This window comes from Sciurus vulgaris, assembly GCF_902686455.1.
Source record: "Sciurus vulgaris genome assembly, chromosome: 4".
Classification (NCBI taxonomy): domain Eukaryota; kingdom Metazoa; phylum Chordata; class Mammalia; order Rodentia; family Sciuridae; genus Sciurus; species Sciurus vulgaris.
Genome location: NC_136464.1, coordinates 102,871,671 through 102,888,604, shown reverse-complemented (window position 1 = coordinate 102,888,604; position 16,934 = coordinate 102,871,671). Strand labels below are relative to the sequence as shown.

At 35.9% G+C, this 16,934-nt stretch overlaps 1 protein-coding gene across 4 annotated transcripts in view; it reads left to right on the top strand.

The window, feature by feature from the left end:
- The window catches only part of MIPEP (mitochondrial intermediate peptidase), a 164,474-nt gene that overhangs the window by 8,797 nt on the left and 138,743 nt on the right, over positions 1-16,934 (top strand). For all 4 annotated transcript variants that reach the window (XR_013763660.1, XM_079138846.1, XM_079138847.1 and 1 more), the window contains exons 4-7: positions 827-913; positions 6,795-6,858; positions 11,497-11,679; positions 12,427-12,583. Coding sequence is in view for 3 of the 4 variants with exons in the window: in XM_079138846.1 (XP_078994972.1) it covers positions 827-913; positions 6,795-6,858; positions 11,497-11,679; positions 12,427-12,583 (491 nt within the window). In the remaining variant the exon portion in view is untranslated. The remainder of the gene's footprint in view (positions 1-826; positions 914-6,794; positions 6,859-11,496; positions 11,680-12,426; positions 12,584-16,934) is intronic.

Here is a 16,934-nt window from a genome sequence, read left to right as displayed (position 1 = left end):
ATTTTGTCCCTCCCTAAGAATCCACTACTCAGGAGCAGATTGTTATCTAGACCCAGCTCATATTTATTCCTGAGAATGTCAGGGCTTTGTGGCACATAGAGAAGGATTGGTGGCCTGATAGTAGTACTGTGGGTTAGGATAAGACCAGTGCTTAGATGGTGGGCTTTTTCCTCCTGAGCTTTGGCTAAGGGCAGGCTAACTACGTGGGCAGTGGTTCATTAGTATGAGGAGTGTGCTCAGGTACACACATGATCTCCTTTAATCCTTATAGCAACCTTTAAATAATTTGCCCAAGGTAGGGATAGATACACATCTGGATGTGGCAGCAAAGCTTAGGTCCTGTGCTCTCCTTCTCAGTGTGGGTCTACTACTCCCATCCAGGTGAATACAGGTAGTTCAGGTTCAAGGTGCTGAGTTCAGCACTGGAAAACCTGTTCGTTAAGCCTCCTGCCCATCCTCACTCCTGTCCTCTTATTAAAAAACAGGCGTGACCATTCCTCCCGTTGCCTCTTTCCTGTGCTTTTTGCACCCTAACCACTGACTATGGATTTAAACTTACTCTTTTACATTGCAGAACAGTTAATACCTTTGACATTTTGCCTCACAGACTACCTGTTCTATATTATACAATTCTGATTCTAATAAGGACCAATTCCTGGTCCAAATAAAGGAGAGGAAAAATAAAACAAAACCCAAAACTAAATCTATTTTTGACCTCTGGGCATAAATATGTTATGATCTGATACTACTACTTTTTTTTTTTATGTAGAGTAAAAAATAAGTTTAACAAAATCATTGATTTTTTTTTGTTTGTAATTTTTTCTAGGTTGAACACAAATGTGGAATTATATCAAAGTTTGCAGAAATTACTCTCTGATAAAAAGCTTATGGATTCCCTTGATGTAGAAACCAGGTACTCATTCCTTTGCATGTGACTTTAGTGATAAGGCTGAGAGACTCCCCCTTTGGAGTATTCTCTGTACATATAGCCCCCTGGATCTGGAATGTTCCTCCCCATATATCTCCAGTGATTCCTGCAGTGTTTGTAAGACTCCACTCAAATGATATCTCCTGTTCTTACCAGGTCAGGCCCCATCCTTGTATCTTGCTTTATTTTTCTTCATTGCTCTTGTAATTTCCATGTATCTTATCCATTTGTTTATCATTACTTTAACTCACTAAATTTTTTTCACAGAGGCAACATGTAGTAGGCATTTCACCAATGAATGAACACTTGATAATTTGTACTGGCCTTTATGCTTAAAGTTCCATAATTGATACCATTGGTTGATATTATCAAATTGATTTATTTACTGGATAGATACCAAGATCTTTTAAATGATTTGCTTTGGTTAATTAGATTACTTTATTAGCTAAATGTATAGCATCTGCCTGTAATCTCAGCTACTTGGGAGACTGAGGCAGGAGGATCACAAATTTGAAGCCACTGTGGGCAGCTTAGTTATATTCTGTCTCAAAAGAAAAAAGAGAATATAACTCAGTGGTAGTGTGCCTCTGGGTTCAATCATCAGTATTACCAAAAACAAAACACACACACACACACACACCCCAAATTAATAGATCTGAATTTAAAGGCCTAATTTCGAAGTCATTACATAAGAATATTTGATATATGACCTTGACTATCTCATTTTTTTGGTCCCATTTGTTTGTAAAATAAGTGTAATAGGGTTTGTCGTTTATTTTCTCATATTTGCAATCACAGTGCACAGATTTTTTTTCTCACCTATTTGGATCTGTTCTATGTTTTATTTACGGGACACTTATTTCCTTTGGCTACCAAGTTTTTCTTTCTCCTGCTTCTCTCTCATTGTCTGTCTTTATGTTGCTTTGACTCCCAGCTGAAGCCCCATTCCACAGGGACCAGTTGGTAATGGAGTCTTGCTATTCATGCAATGTGTGAGTATCATGTAATATGAGTAGCACAATGAGGCTCAGCATTTGGTGGCTTATTTTCACCTGACTGGCAGGTATTCAGGTACCTGACCTTGTTTTACTTCATTGATCCTGACAGCTTGGTATACTAGTAAAGCTAGTATACTAGTAAAGTTTGGTATATTAGTAAAGCTAACTGTGTTGTCAGACTAATTGGTTTCAGTATAATATTGATCCTGATAGCTTGGTATATTAGTAAAGCTTGCTGTGTTGTCAGACTAGTTGGTTTCAGCAGAATTTTAGGCTTCAGCATTATATTGCCTTCATTAGCAAAACAAGTAAAACTTGAATGCCTGTTAATGGTGCCAGATTTATACTCATATGGTAACTTCATTGTTACTGAAAGTATTAATAAGGTTATTCAATCTGATTTTTACTATGGATTGACATGTTCGATTGTGGAGTAGCAGACCATCTTATATGCAAAGTACATTTGAAAGAATAAGCTACATGGAATATCAGTAGTTTAAAAAGGAAAAGCTTTGGAAGTGGGAGAAAGCTAGAATTTGAAGTAATAATTAATGGAATATCATGACACTTGCATATCAATCAAATGTGCTGACTGGCACCCAGAAAGAACTATATCTTAGAACCATGTGTAAAGTATAAGATAATGACTAAAACAGAGATTTGTTGATTTAACAAAGTGTCTTGTCATAAGTTAATAAATATATAGAAAAAATTATTTGAGCTGAGTAGTTCATTATCTTAATAAATTCATTCCATGAAATATTAATTCTATGAGATATTCAGAAGTTTTCTCAGAAGGGTCCCCTGGGTCCATAAGCTTGGGAATCTGACATGTTACTATTTGTTCCCCCCTTGGAGAATTTTAGTACTTTAGAGTCTCTGAGAAGCCCAACCACAAAGAATCCTGTTTAACTTGGGGTTTTCCAAAACCATATATTTTATATGCAAACAACATAGAAAACTCACTTTCCAGACAATATAATGGAGGGGAAACCCCAGTTACAAAAGCACCAAAAGCTATAATTTACTTTGGAATTAACTCCCAAGGTGTGTTCAGAACCTGAACTTGGCACATGTGCATGTCATGGACCCCTCCCTGCTCCCCAGTATGAGAAATGACTGGGAGAAATATACTGTGTTCTTAGGTAAGAAGGAAGAAAGGTTTTTTTTTTTTTTTCAACACTGCAAATAATATGTAATGTAGATACGACAAACATGTTATGTATATAATATAAAAACTGCTAAATATTAGTCACAGAAAAGCATGAAATATGTCATTTATGGCAACGTGGATATACCTGGAGGATATTGTGTTGAGTGAAATAAGTCAGACACAGAAAGACACACGTGGAATGATCTCTCATGAATGGCATCTCAAAGGTGTTCCCATAGAGGCTGAGAGTTGAGTAGTGGAGACCAAAGGCTGGTAGGACCAGGGGGAAAGGGGAAAGCTGGTCCCCAGGTGAAGGACTATAGCACCACTATAGGAGAAGAGGTTCTGGTGCTCTGTGGCATGGCAGGTGACTGCAGTTGACAGTTCACATTGTGAATCTCAAAGTAGTGGAGAGAAATCTTGGATGTATCCACCCAGGGAGACCAGATCCTCAAGACCTTGAGAACATGTGTGCTCCAACACTCTGGCTCCTCTTCTTCTAGGCGGCTTTGGTTCAGAGGTGTGTGCAACTGTCATTTTTCTCCCTACTTCCATGACTGTCATCATGCAGGTGATTTATCATTAAGCTCACATGGACACAGATGGTCCCCACACATGTTAATCCTTTGGAATCTCTTACTGTTGGCTACATTTGTTCAAAACGTTGAACTGATAAAAATCTGCATATTCCACTGAATTGAAATATTTTAATCTGATAATCCCTCTTAAATTTTGTAGAATCAGGTTCTCCAGGGCTCTCTTAATCCCTTGTTTCCTAAGTTCTGGGATACCCTCAATTTCTTTTTTCCAAATTCTTGGACATATAGGTTCTTAAATGAATGGATTTAACAGTGGGATTTATCCAACAGAACAGAAACAAAACAAAAGCTCTTCTAGTTTATATTAACTCTAACTGAACTCATTAACAGATTTTCTCCCCAGAAAGGAAGTTTAATAGTGTTCTCTACTGACCTGTAAGTTTAGTGCTCTCCGTTTATATCTAAAAGAGACTTTGTTATTGTTGTTGTTACTTAAATTATTTTGAAGTCATAGAGAATAAATAGGCAAGCATAGGTAGAAAAAATTACTTAGAAGAGCCTTATATGTAAGCCAGACTAGGCAATTAGATCAATGAAAAGTAGAAGAAATCTCAGACACATGTAAAGCTATATTTGGTATATGATAGAGGTGCCATTGCACACTAGTAATGAAAAACTTGGTTTCTAGCAAATGGATAAGCTTATTTTGGGGAAAAAAATAGTTGATTAAGGATTTTAAAAATTTTAAAAGAAATCACAAAAGCATTGTTAATCTTGTGATGTGGAAGGTCTTTCTTGGCACAATGCTAAAGAAAGAAGACTGATGGATTTAATTACATAAAAATTGCAAATTTGGTGTGGCAGACTGCATTCGAAGTTAAAATACACATTAGACAGATGTTAATTACAAGACAAAGGATTAATGCATTTAATTATGTCGAGACCTCACAAATTACTTGCGGATAGAAAGCAAACTGTTTTATAGAAAAATGAGCAAAGAATTCTTCTTGTGAGACTCTCATTTCACAAAATAAGGGATAGCAACAGATGTCTATTAAACTTATGCCAGTATGTCATGGTAAAAAGTGTCTAGATCCTGGACATACGGCTATGGGATTAGACCGCCAGGGTCCAGTATTGACTCAGCAGTTCTCTAAGCCTTGGTTTTCTCCTTCCTAGGACAGGGATAAAAAGGTATTTCACAGGATTATAAGAAAGTTTAAATGAAATAATTCATGTAAGTCCTGTGTTCAGTACATGGCATCCAAAAAAATGGGATCTGCCACCATTAAAGAAGGTAGAATAAAGCAAAGAACCCATCAGTTAACAAACTTGAAACAGGATAAGAATCGTGGTAATGATGGTTTGAGATAGAAGGGACCCCTGTCTAGTTAAATGTAAACTGATAAGTCTTTAGGAAGGACAATATGGTAATATATGTCAGTGTGTATATTTTTGATCAATTTAATTTTTTGGAATTTATCCTAAGGAAACAAACAAGGATGAAGAGGTGTACTTAGGCTTTTTTTTTTTTTTTAAATTGTAGTGTGATTTACAGGAGTAGAAAAAATGGGAAGTATTTTTAGTCCATATAACAGAACATAACACAGATTTTGTTATGGTTTTGAAGAATGTTTAAAAATAGGGAGATATATTCATGTTTGTCATGTATTTTTTAAGTTTTTTATTAGTACACTAAAATTATACATAATAGTGGGATTCATTGTGACTTGTCCATACATGTACGTAACATAATTTTGTCAATTTCATTCTCCAGAATCTTTCCTTTCCCTACCCTCTTATCTCCCCTTCATCTTCTTCTACTCTACTGGCCTCCCTCCTATTTTCATGAGATCTCACCCCCTTTTTTCTTTTTTTTCCCCTCTAGCTTCCACATATGAGAGAAAACATATGACCCTTGGCTTATTTTGCTTAGCATGATCCTCTGAAGTTCTGTCCTTTTTTCTGCAAATGACATAATTTCATTTTTTGTTTTTTAATTTTACAAGAAAAAAGCCAAATACAAAAAATATATATTTGGGTCTCAATTATTCTAAATAAATAATATAGCATAATGAAAGTAGATTAGGGCTGGGATGTTAGCTCAGTGGCAAGGTGCTTGCCTCACATTTGCAAAGCCCTGTGTTTGATCCCCAGTTTCAAAAAAGAAAACACACACACACACACACAAAGTAGATTGGAAAGAAATATATGAGTTTTAATATTGTAAAGTTATCTTTGGTAGGATTAGTGACTTTAATTTTCTCATACATTTTTATAATAAAGTATAATATATAATAGAATAAATTGATATGATGAATTATCATTACCAGTTAATCACCCCCTGCTATCTTTCTTTTCTCTTGTTAAAACAGAAAATAACTTAAAGAGAGAGGGCTATATTAGGTGGACTGTTTAGCAAGGGAGAGGAGTAAGGTGAGATGGTGAGGCCAGTTTGGGGGCTTGAGTGAAGCGCTCTACATTATTTAAGAAAGAATATAAATGACTACATTATTTTCAGAATTTCAGAGGAACTTGAATTCTGTTTATTTAAAATGTGTCAGACACAGTAATCAGGAAGATAAATACATCCATTTTGGAAAGTCAAAGAAAGCCAGAAGAATATATCAAATATTTGGTTAGCCTATCTCCAGAAAAAAAATTAAAAAATATTTTGTTGACAGAAAAAGGTATTACAATTGAAATGAGTTTCAAACATAAATCAGGATTAAAAAGAAAGAAAACGGTTTTCCTTAGCCAAGAAACTGGGCTTCCGGCACAGCATCAAAGAATTGAGTATTCGAAGTAGTTGCTACTAGTTGGAAGAAAAACTGAAAATCTCATGCAAGGGGCCTTTGAAAAATCATCCAAGTATAAACTGGTTTATGTTTTTAATTATTAGGATTTGGATGAAGTTGAAATAAGTAATTATGATGGTGATTTTAACAGGTTCACACTCTCTGAATAAGCTCTTACCTGACAAGCTAATGATAATTATCAGTCAACTAGATGTTTTGTCTGACTTCTGAGGTATTAAGTTCCTCGTTTAAAACAGACAAATTGTGTATATGCTTAAATGAGTGTTGAAACAACTTTTGGCAATAAGTTTTAAAAAGAAAAAAAACAGCACTGATTTTTGTTAATAAATTTTATTAATCTGGGCTCTTTTATATTAGGCGAGTGGCCGAACTGTTTATGTTTGATTTTGAAATCAGCGGAATCCATCTAGATGAAGAAAAGGTAAATCTTTTCTGTTTTTGATCCCTCTTGTTTTACTAGCATTTATAGTTGACATCTTTGTTGTAGTAGTCCTTATAGAGTGCTTGAATTTTCATATACAAAAATGCTCAGGTCTTTGTTATGGAATTCTCCCATAGGCTGTGTTTGAATGTAGTGCTCTCTGGAAGCTGGACTATCACAATTACAAATGGCTTGAGACAGTTGGGATGCTTGAGATGTCATGGAATTAGGGTAAGATGGGCAATATCAGTGAAGATCTGCAAGCAAATAGGCTACATCATTGATAGTTGAAAGTACAGGGGATAACTTTAAGTGCATTTATTCACATTGTCCATGTTTTTGACAGATCCACACACTTTTGTTCTGACAGCAATAATTGTAGGTCATACAGTGTTTACACTAGGATGAAGGGCCTGATACATTGTCCAGACCTCTTGTTTTACAGATGTGGAAACAGGATGAAGTGATTTTTTCACATTCTCTTCCTTAGTTCCCAGGACTTCTCCTGGCCACTGCTCTTTCTAGAACATGACATCTTAAGAAACTGAGTGCTGCATTTTAAAAGATAACACTGTTTCTCCAAATAAATGTAGTATAATTAAGCCATTTACCTTGGGACGGATTAGTTTATCAGTATATCTTTGAAAGTAAATATCAGTCTTGAGAATATACCACTAGTGTCCATATTCATGGGTTCCACATCTGGATTTAACCAACTGCAGATGGAAAATATTCTGAAAAATAATTGCATCTATACTGACATGTATAACTTTTTTCCTTTTCATTATTTCCCCCCCCCCAAAAAAAAAACACAGTGTGTAACTACTTACATGGCATTTACATTGTATAGATGTTGCAAGTCACAGAGATAATTTAAAGTACATGGAAAAGTATACATAGGCTCTATGCAAATACTATATACCATTTTAGATAAAGGACTTGAGCACTTGTGGAGTTTGGTGTCTGTGGAGGGAAAGGGTGTGTCTTGGAACCTATGCTTTGTGGGTGTTGAGGGATGATTGTATATCTTATACGATAAATACTGTCATTTCAATAGGCTCTGGGCTTGAATATTAGTGGGTCCACTCACCCGTCTGGTGTTTTTATGTGGCTTCAGGGATTTGGCACCTGACTACTGGTCTGATCCTGAGCTGGGATGTGCTTTCCCATGAGGTCACAAGGTCAATGGGCTCTACTATAAATTCATATTGCTTTAAGTGAACATTTTTGCCCCTTTCCAGACCAGTTATTTATTAGTACTGTTTTATACTAGTGATACATACCATATTCTCTGATTCACTCGAAAGAAAGTTTCAGAGGCAATTTGCATATTTTCTCTTTCTAGTACTCTCATATCTTAATTAGTAACCAAGTCAAATCACCTTGACCAGATGGCTGCACTGTCCTAAAGAGCCTTTGTCTTCCTAATAGTCGTTATAATTTATATCACCTGAGCTTTGCTATATTAAAGCATATGTTTCTCATCATATCGTCCTGATAACTTTGAAAATGGTACTATTATTCTTGTTTTATTGATGAAGACACTGGTGAACTAGAGGGTGTGGGAGGCTATTATGTAAAGTCATTCAGACTCCTGCAGGCAAACTGCTGCTCTGTCTAACCTCTCTCTGAGCATTAAGAATCATTTTCTTAAAGCATGAATTTGATTTTACTTATTCTCATGCTCAGAACCTCTCAGTGCTTCCCTTTTTCTAGTGAAAAAGAGTTCACATCTCTATGTAACAGAGTTCACACCTCTCTATGTGCTCCGTTGCAGCTCACCACACCTGCGTCTTCCCTATATGTATGTTGTGTATGCCCTCCTCCTTGCTAGGTTTGCCTGGCTAAAATCCCCCCTGGAGATTCATCTTCAGGACAGGTGGTCTGTGCAGCCTTTATCAGTTCCCCAGGTGGAGTTTTGTATTCATCTGAACTCATTGTACTTGTTTCACTCATATGGCATTTATCCTTATCACATATAGGCATTTATCTGCCTTTTATTGAAGTTGTTACTGTTATTATTATTACATCACTTATGTAAATTATAGGATTATCAACGACAGAGCATACATCATGATTTTTAATGCATAACAGTTTTGGACGTAGTGAAATATCAAATCACTGAGACATGAATCATTGTAATCCTAGCTAACATTAATTGAATTTGATATCAGGATTCCTTCTGATATCTTCAAAAGGAACATTGCTAGCAGAGATCTACATGAATAGTGTAATATTTTAATTAATCCTAATAAAAAATCCTTTTTAAAGTTTGTTGACACATGCTATGTGTTGTTTCAGTAGTGTACACATTGCTACTTTATCTAACGTGTCCTTAAAGTATAGTACTCTTTTCTAGTAACTAACCTCTTGGGGACCCCTTCAGTATTAAAGATGCAAGAAAAGTAAATCTGCTAAATTCTAACTTCTATGCCTGTTTTCAAAGGTGCCCCACTAGGACAGGGTACAAAGAAGACATGTTACATGTTTTAGAAGAGAGAGCTTGAAGTAAACTCACCAACATAATCTACAAATATAAAGTCCTGTATTCTTTACAGGCTTTTTTTTTTTCCCTTTGAGATGGAGTCTTGTTATGTTACCCAGACTGATCCCCAATTCCTGGGCTCAAGTGATCCTCCTGGCTTAGCCTCCTAAGTAGCCAGGACTATTGATATAGACCTCTGTGTCTAACAGTTTTGTTTAATTTTTAAGATTTCGTGAATAAAGTGAATATAAGCATATTTTTAACAGTCACTTATTAACAAATTCATATACTTTTTAGAGATTTTAAAGTATTGCACATTTAATTGTCAGCAAATGAAGAAAAGGTATGTCTAGCAGATTGTTGAAATCAGAAAGTGAACTCAGTTTTTATTTTTCCAGGTATTTTACCAGGTGATAAAATTTATTTGAAATTATTAATTTTATCACATTTTAATTTTTTCATAGTGAAAGCTTTAGGGAAAATTTTTGTACTACATGGTAGTTTCTAAACATTGTTCAATTTTTTTAGTTATTCTACTAGTTACCATTAGGTGGTGATACACGGCCATATCAGAAACAAAACAGGAAAAGAGAAATCTGGGCCAAAAGACATTGGAGTCCTGAAAACTTATGTTTCTCATGAAGTTTGAATTTTCTATATTGAAAACTTTGAGTTATTATTACATAGTTAATTTTTTCAACTTCTTATCAAGCATACATCTACAGCTTATATATTTAACTTTTAGAACAATTAGTACTGAGTAATAACTTTTTAAAGGTATAATACATTTTAGAATATAATAGTAGCTATTGACCCCTTTCCCAGAAAGATCTGCAGATGATTGACTTGATACCCCTTTGTGAGCCCAGTCCAGAAGCTTATCTGGTTTTCCAGGTACAAATAACTGGGAATCCATACCTTGTCCTCCAGGAGACTTGACTAATTATTGTGAACTGTAGCTTATATTTCTTTTTCTTTTAATTTTTTAAAAAAATTTTTAAAATTTGTTTTAATTAGTTGTGCATGACAATAGAATGCGTTTACACATTTTGATAAATCAAAAATACATAAATGGAGAGTAATATCTCATTTTTCTAATTGTACATATGTAGGGTCACATCAGTCATGCAGTCTGTAGTTTCTATTTCATCTGAAAACATTTGTGGCAACTCCTTTGATAATGCACATTTTCTTAGGAGATGGTGTGTTATAAAGCTGTGACTGTAAAATAAAACTTCTGTTTTACATCCTCATCACTGAGAAGCTGAGGTCCTGGCAGGTACACAGGTCCATGTGCCAGGTGTTGGGTGCATTTTCACGGAGTTGTGAACACTGTTCTGCTATGTGAGGCTTCAGTCTACTTCTAATGGCTTTATTACTGTTGTTCTGCAGCCGCTCAAGAGTATCAAAATCAGAACTTTTGAAGTGGGCTTCCCCCTTGTGTGTGTTCATCACTGTTCTATAAAACCCTCTATTACTTCCCTTTCTCTCTGCCCTATAGTCTAATCTTTTAAGATCAAATATAATTTCTGGATCTGCCCTTCAAATACTTAAGTTTTTCTTAGTCCAAAAGCACTTTGTAAGTACCCATTGAACAGAGTTAACCAGCTCTCTCTTCTCTGGTTCACTTAAGGAAGGGTTTTTTTTTGGGGGAGTGAGGGACAGAGGAAGATTCTGTATTTTTTCACATTATTAATTTCAAGCATAGGTTACATAATTGGATTAGACATAAAATAGAACTCTGGAAGTTGTATAACTCTTAAAATATAGGAACATAAAACCAAAGAATTTTTTTACTGGTTTTATTATTATTATTATTATTTGGTACTAGGAATTGAACTCAGGGGCACTCAACCACTGAGCCACATCTCCTGCCTTATTTTGTATTATATTTAGAGACAGGGTCTCACTCAGTTGCTTAGTGCCTTGAACTAATGATCCTCTTGCCTTAGCCTCCTGAGCCTCTGGGATTAGAGGCATGCGCCATTGTGCCTGGCTTGGTATCTTAAATAATTAATCAACGTCAACATATTAAATGTCCTGTATTGGCATGATATATGTCGATTTCCTACCTTTATAGATTATCTATTAAATTAATTGTGAAATGTTAATTTAAAATGCCTTTAAATAACTTTTACTTCTCCCACATGTAGCGTAAAAGAGCAGTGGACCTTAATGTTAAAATCTTGGATTTGAGTAATAAATTTCTCATGGGAACCAACTTTCCTAACAAGATTGAGAAGCATCTCTTACCAGACCACATTCGCCATAACTTCGCACGTGATGGGGATCACGTGATAGTCGATGGTCTACATGCAGAAGCACCAGATGACTTGGTATGTATTTTTCATTTTCTTTATTGGTTAGGTCCCATCTAGACACAGTAGACAATTGTGTATTGCTGCCGTTTTAACCCAAAATTCAATGGGAATATAATAATGTCCTTAAAAATCTTTGTGTTACTAAGTTTTAAACATTTAACTTACAGGATCATTAATTTCATAAATGCCTTGAATAATGAAAATTATTTAATTTTTCATGTCTCATCAAAAATTTCCTTTTTTTTTTTTTTTTTGATACTGGGGATTGAACTCAGGAGCACTTAACTACTGAGCAACATCCCCTGCACTTTTTTGTATTTTATTTAGAGACAGGTTCTCATAGAGTTGCTTAGTGCCTTGCTAAATTGCTGAGGCTGGCTTTGAATTTATGATCCTCTTGCCTCAGCCTCCGAGTCTGGCTTAAAAAAATTCCTTCTTTTAAGAAGGTGATAACAACAATGACTGACCTTCTAGACTGCTGAGATTCTAATTGCATGAAGTCTTTACCTGGTTAAAGATGCTTTATGTATAGAGATATAGCGTTGGGTAAAAGTTTGTCCCACCAGACCCTAGCTAGCTCCAGTCAAGTATGCTGACGTGTTCCCTACTGTTTTATTACTCTGAAAGTTTTATTTACCTTGTATAAATAAGTATTTACTTTTGAAAGTGATGATTATAGATAAAGTAGTGAGACTGGGACTATGTTATTGTTGCATAGGATTTATGTCAAGAATTTTTATATCTTGTACTTTTTAAATATAGGTTCGAGAAGCTGCTTATAAGATTTTTCTTTATCCCAATGCCAGTCAATTGAAATATTTAGAAGAATTGCTAAGCAACAGAGACCTTCTGGCAAAGTTAGTAGGCTATTCTACATTTTCCCACAGGGCTCTCCAAGGAACAATAGCTCAAAAGCCAGGTAAGCCTATTTATCCACCTTTTAAGGACAAGATGGGTTTTTAATGAAACCGAACTTCTGATATATATGATATATATGATATATCCCAGGGCTTACACATGCTAGGCAGGTGCTCTACCACTGATCTATATTCCCAGCCCCAAACTTCTGATTTTAAGCACATGCAAATAAGTGTTTTGTTTTTAATACACTCAGAGAACCATTTGAGATTTTTGACATTTTTTAATAGGAATGATCTTCAGATAGAGCTAATAATTTGGTATATATTCTGTCCAGCCAAGGTTATTCATTTCATGCATATAATGGGAGTAAATCACATCTAAATTTTTGTTTGATGATAGTTTGCATTCTTTTCATTCTAATTCAACTAGTTTCTATGTTTGACATAATCAAATTGGTTAGATTCAGGATGAGAAGATGGAAGATCAATATTTTTACTGAGGTCAAGGTTAAATCTAGGTCAGTCATATAAAAACACATAGTCCCACAAATCTACCTTTTGTAGAGAAGAGTGCTGCATGGGAAGGTTTGTGCCAGGCGGGGTGAAGGATAGCATCTATCCTTGGGTTTACAGTAAACTAAACTTGTCTTGTGCTATGTTGAATCCTTTATGATTAATTATATCTAAGAGAAAGTGTTATACAATGATCATAATATAAATGTATATAATACGTCTTTTCAAAGGCATTTATTAAATCATAGCTATGATTTAGGCAGTGAGTCAGGATTAGGTGGGTGAGATGGTGCAGCTGTTTAGATTCAAGGTGAATTTTGGAGGTCAGAGTTACAAGACTTGGTTCAGGGTGAGAGGGAGGAGGAGATACTGCATTTGGATGGATATGCCATTCATGGGTGGAGGCACTAGAAGCAAACTATACTATTTTTCTTTCTCTCTCTGTTTACCCCTTCTTTCTTAAGCATGTTGCTGTCTTCCCCACAGTTCTTTTAAATCTATCCAATCTTATTTTTCCCTCTTTCATACATAACTCTTTTCCCTTGACCTGTTTAAGGCTCTTTGTGTGGCTATATGCATGTCACACTCATTTGGACCTGGGTGCCTTTCTCATGCTGTCAGTTTTTCAGTGCTCAGCACCAAATCCATCTCTTCCATGAAGCCTGTTAAACTTTATCACTTTCCTTGAGTTCCTTTGTCCTTGAAACCTTTATGTTTTAATTGCAAGGCTGGGAATGGAACTGAGGACTGTGACCATGGTAGGCAATTACTCTACCACTGAGCTACACCCTTGGCCCAGCAGTTAAAATTTGTTTTATATAATTCAGCTCCTAAATAGATTTATATGCATGCCATGCATTATATGTGTTTTTTTATTTTGTACTTTTCTATAGTCACTGTTATTACCACTTTGATTATAGTACTCATTTTTATTTTTATATAATTAGGAAAAATCACATTAGACTATTATCAGTGCTTACTCTGCCATTATCACATTTAATTTCTCTACAGTCTTGTGAAGTAGGCATCCTTATCCAAAGATAAGGAATATAAGTTTAGGGTATTTTCCTAAAACATCGCAGAACTGAAACCTAAACACATACTCTACAAAGTTAGTCTCCATAGGCTTCTTTTGAAAGCCTGTGCTCTATTTTCATTCATTGACTCAAGAAGTTTTCACTCAGTGCCTACTATTTGTCAGATAACATTCTAGGCACTAGAAATCAGTTAGTGTAAAAGCAGTGTGGGAATCTGGCATTCTTAGAAGGGAGGACAATTAAGAACACAGTGAGTCAGGGAAGGGAGGGTAAAAGGCATGTGAGTGAATGTGTGGAGCAGCATTGCAGTTTCAATAGAGTTACCCAGAAGTGCTTGCTGAGAACATGATGTGTGGGCATAGGCCTGATGAGGGTGCAGGAAAGACTCTGGTCATCCTATGGGGAGAAGGTTCTGGGCAGAAGCATGAGCAAATACTAAGCTTTTGAGACAGAAAAGTGCTTGACGTGTTTGAGGAAAAGCAAAGAGGGCAAAGTGGAGTGGAGGAAGGGAAGAGTGGAAAGAGATGAAAGCAGAGGTCATGGTGAGGAGGGGCAGCATGAAGTGGGGCCTTAACTCAAGTGAAATGAGCAGATATATCTAGTGATAAGTCATGTGCTGCTGATGTCAAGAAAAGACTGCAATAGGGTGGGAGTGACAGAAGGTCATTTGGAAGCTATTTTGCAATAATCATGGTAAGAAATGATGCATCTTGATCAGGTTAGTAGAAGCGCAGCTGGTAAGATGGGGTCAGAGTTTAAATATATTTTTTTCCCTCTTTCCACTTTTTTTTTAATTGGTACATTATGGTTGTTTGAAATGGTGGAATTTGTTATCACATATGTGCACCCATTATGACAATATAATTAGGCCAGTATCACTCCCTACCACTTTTCTCCTCCCTTGCCCCTTTCCATCCCTGTTCCCTTTCCTCTACTGATCTCTCTTTGATTTTCATGAGACACCCCCACTCCTTTTCTTTTTTCCTCTATAACTTACACATATGAGAGAAGACATAATGACACCTGACTTTCTGAGTTGCTTTTGCTCTGGTTGCTGACTATAGAATATTTTGGTGAGAGATCCAAAGGTTTTGACTTAAGCAACTGGAAAGACAATGAGTTACTATTAACTGAGATGGGAAGGCCAGGACCTTGGTTTGGTTCAAGTTAAGTTTAAGATGCCAGTTGGTATTCAAGTGGCAATGTTGAGTAGGAAGTTAGATATCCAAACATGGAGTTGAGAGAGTTCTGAGCTAGAGACGTGCATTTGAATCTTTATTTGAAGTCTTGAGAATGTAGGTTGCCAAGGGAGTACATCAGTGAAAGGGAAGGGAAGTACCTAGAGCATTTATTCCTGGAGGCCATGCAAAAGAAATGTCTTAAGGAGAGGGAGTGAAGTGACTCTAATGCTGTGGGCTGATCAAGTGTGAATAGGACTAGGGACTGCCATTGGCTCAAGGCCATGGATTAGATCTCAGAAGAACTGCTACAAAACCTCAGCCATGTATCAAGGCTGACAAATCACCTTGTTCACTGAGTGGTTGGTGTGGCAGTATTTTGGAGTGAGATTGTATGAATACAGTCACATAGGTAGGATGTGACCCTGTATCCTTGAGGGATTTATAATTTAGTTGTTGAGTCCAGATGTATATACATGTAAAGATAAACATTAATAATATAGGTTGGCAGAGTTTTACTGCCAAATGAGTAGTACAGACAAAACAGTGCCATAGACTTTAGGAGTCAGTAAGTTTGTCAGATGTGTAAGTGGCTGTTGAGATCTCATGAAGGAGATGCACTGTGAGGGGATGGGAGTCTTCACAGAGAGAAGGGTGGCAGAGAAGGGGATAAATGAGGTTAAGATGGACATTCATGTGATGGGTGAATTAGGAAATAACTGCATTGAGTGAGACGTTTATATTTAGGAGTTTCAAATTTAGTTCTTTTAATGTGACAATTTTTCAGATAGATTTTTTTTTTTTGGTAGCAGGGATTGAACTCAGTGGTAGTTTACACTGAACTACACATCCAATCTTCCAGCCCTTTTTATTTTTTATTTTGAGACAGGTCTTGCAAAATTGTTTAGGGTCTTGCTAAGTTGCTTTACCTGGTCTTGAACTTGGAATTCTGCCTCAGCCTCCTGAGTTTATAGGCATGTGTTGCCACACCCAGCTCCAGATAGATTCTTTAAGGCAGATTATTATAACTAGAAAAATTAAGTGGGTAAATGTTAGTAAAATATGGTTGTCAAGATATAAAAAGCAGAGCTGGGGTTGTGACTAGTATGAGTGAGGCCCTGGGTTTGATCCTCAGCACCACATAAAAATAAAGGTATTGTGTCCACCTACAATTAAAATACACATTGGAAAAAAGTATATATTCTGATTTATTTGTAAATAGTCCTATATGGTAGCTGGTATGATATTCTAAAGTGAGATTTCATTTTCGAGTACATAACAATTTTCTTTTTCTTTCTGTAATTCCTAACACCACTAATATGGAACATGAAGCTATGTCTTCAGAATTAGTCTATCCAAGACTTGTTAAGCATTGACAGTGGCAAGAAGCCCTGCAGCTTCGTGGTTTAGGTTAACCTCCATTCTTTCCTTAGCCTTTTCACTCAGAAAGGAGATAACTTAAATTGAAGAGAGGGCAAGAAACTTAAAACCATATAAAAGATCATCTGGAACATATAAAAACAATGTTTGTGGCAAACTAAAATACACAGTGGCAAAAAGTGCCAAATGAAAAAATACATGCAAAACATTTCCTTTTGTGGGAAATAATAGCAATTTTATTATATTACTTTTATGGGTTTATAAATTATAAGGGCACAGTATTTTAATATAGACTTAAAAAT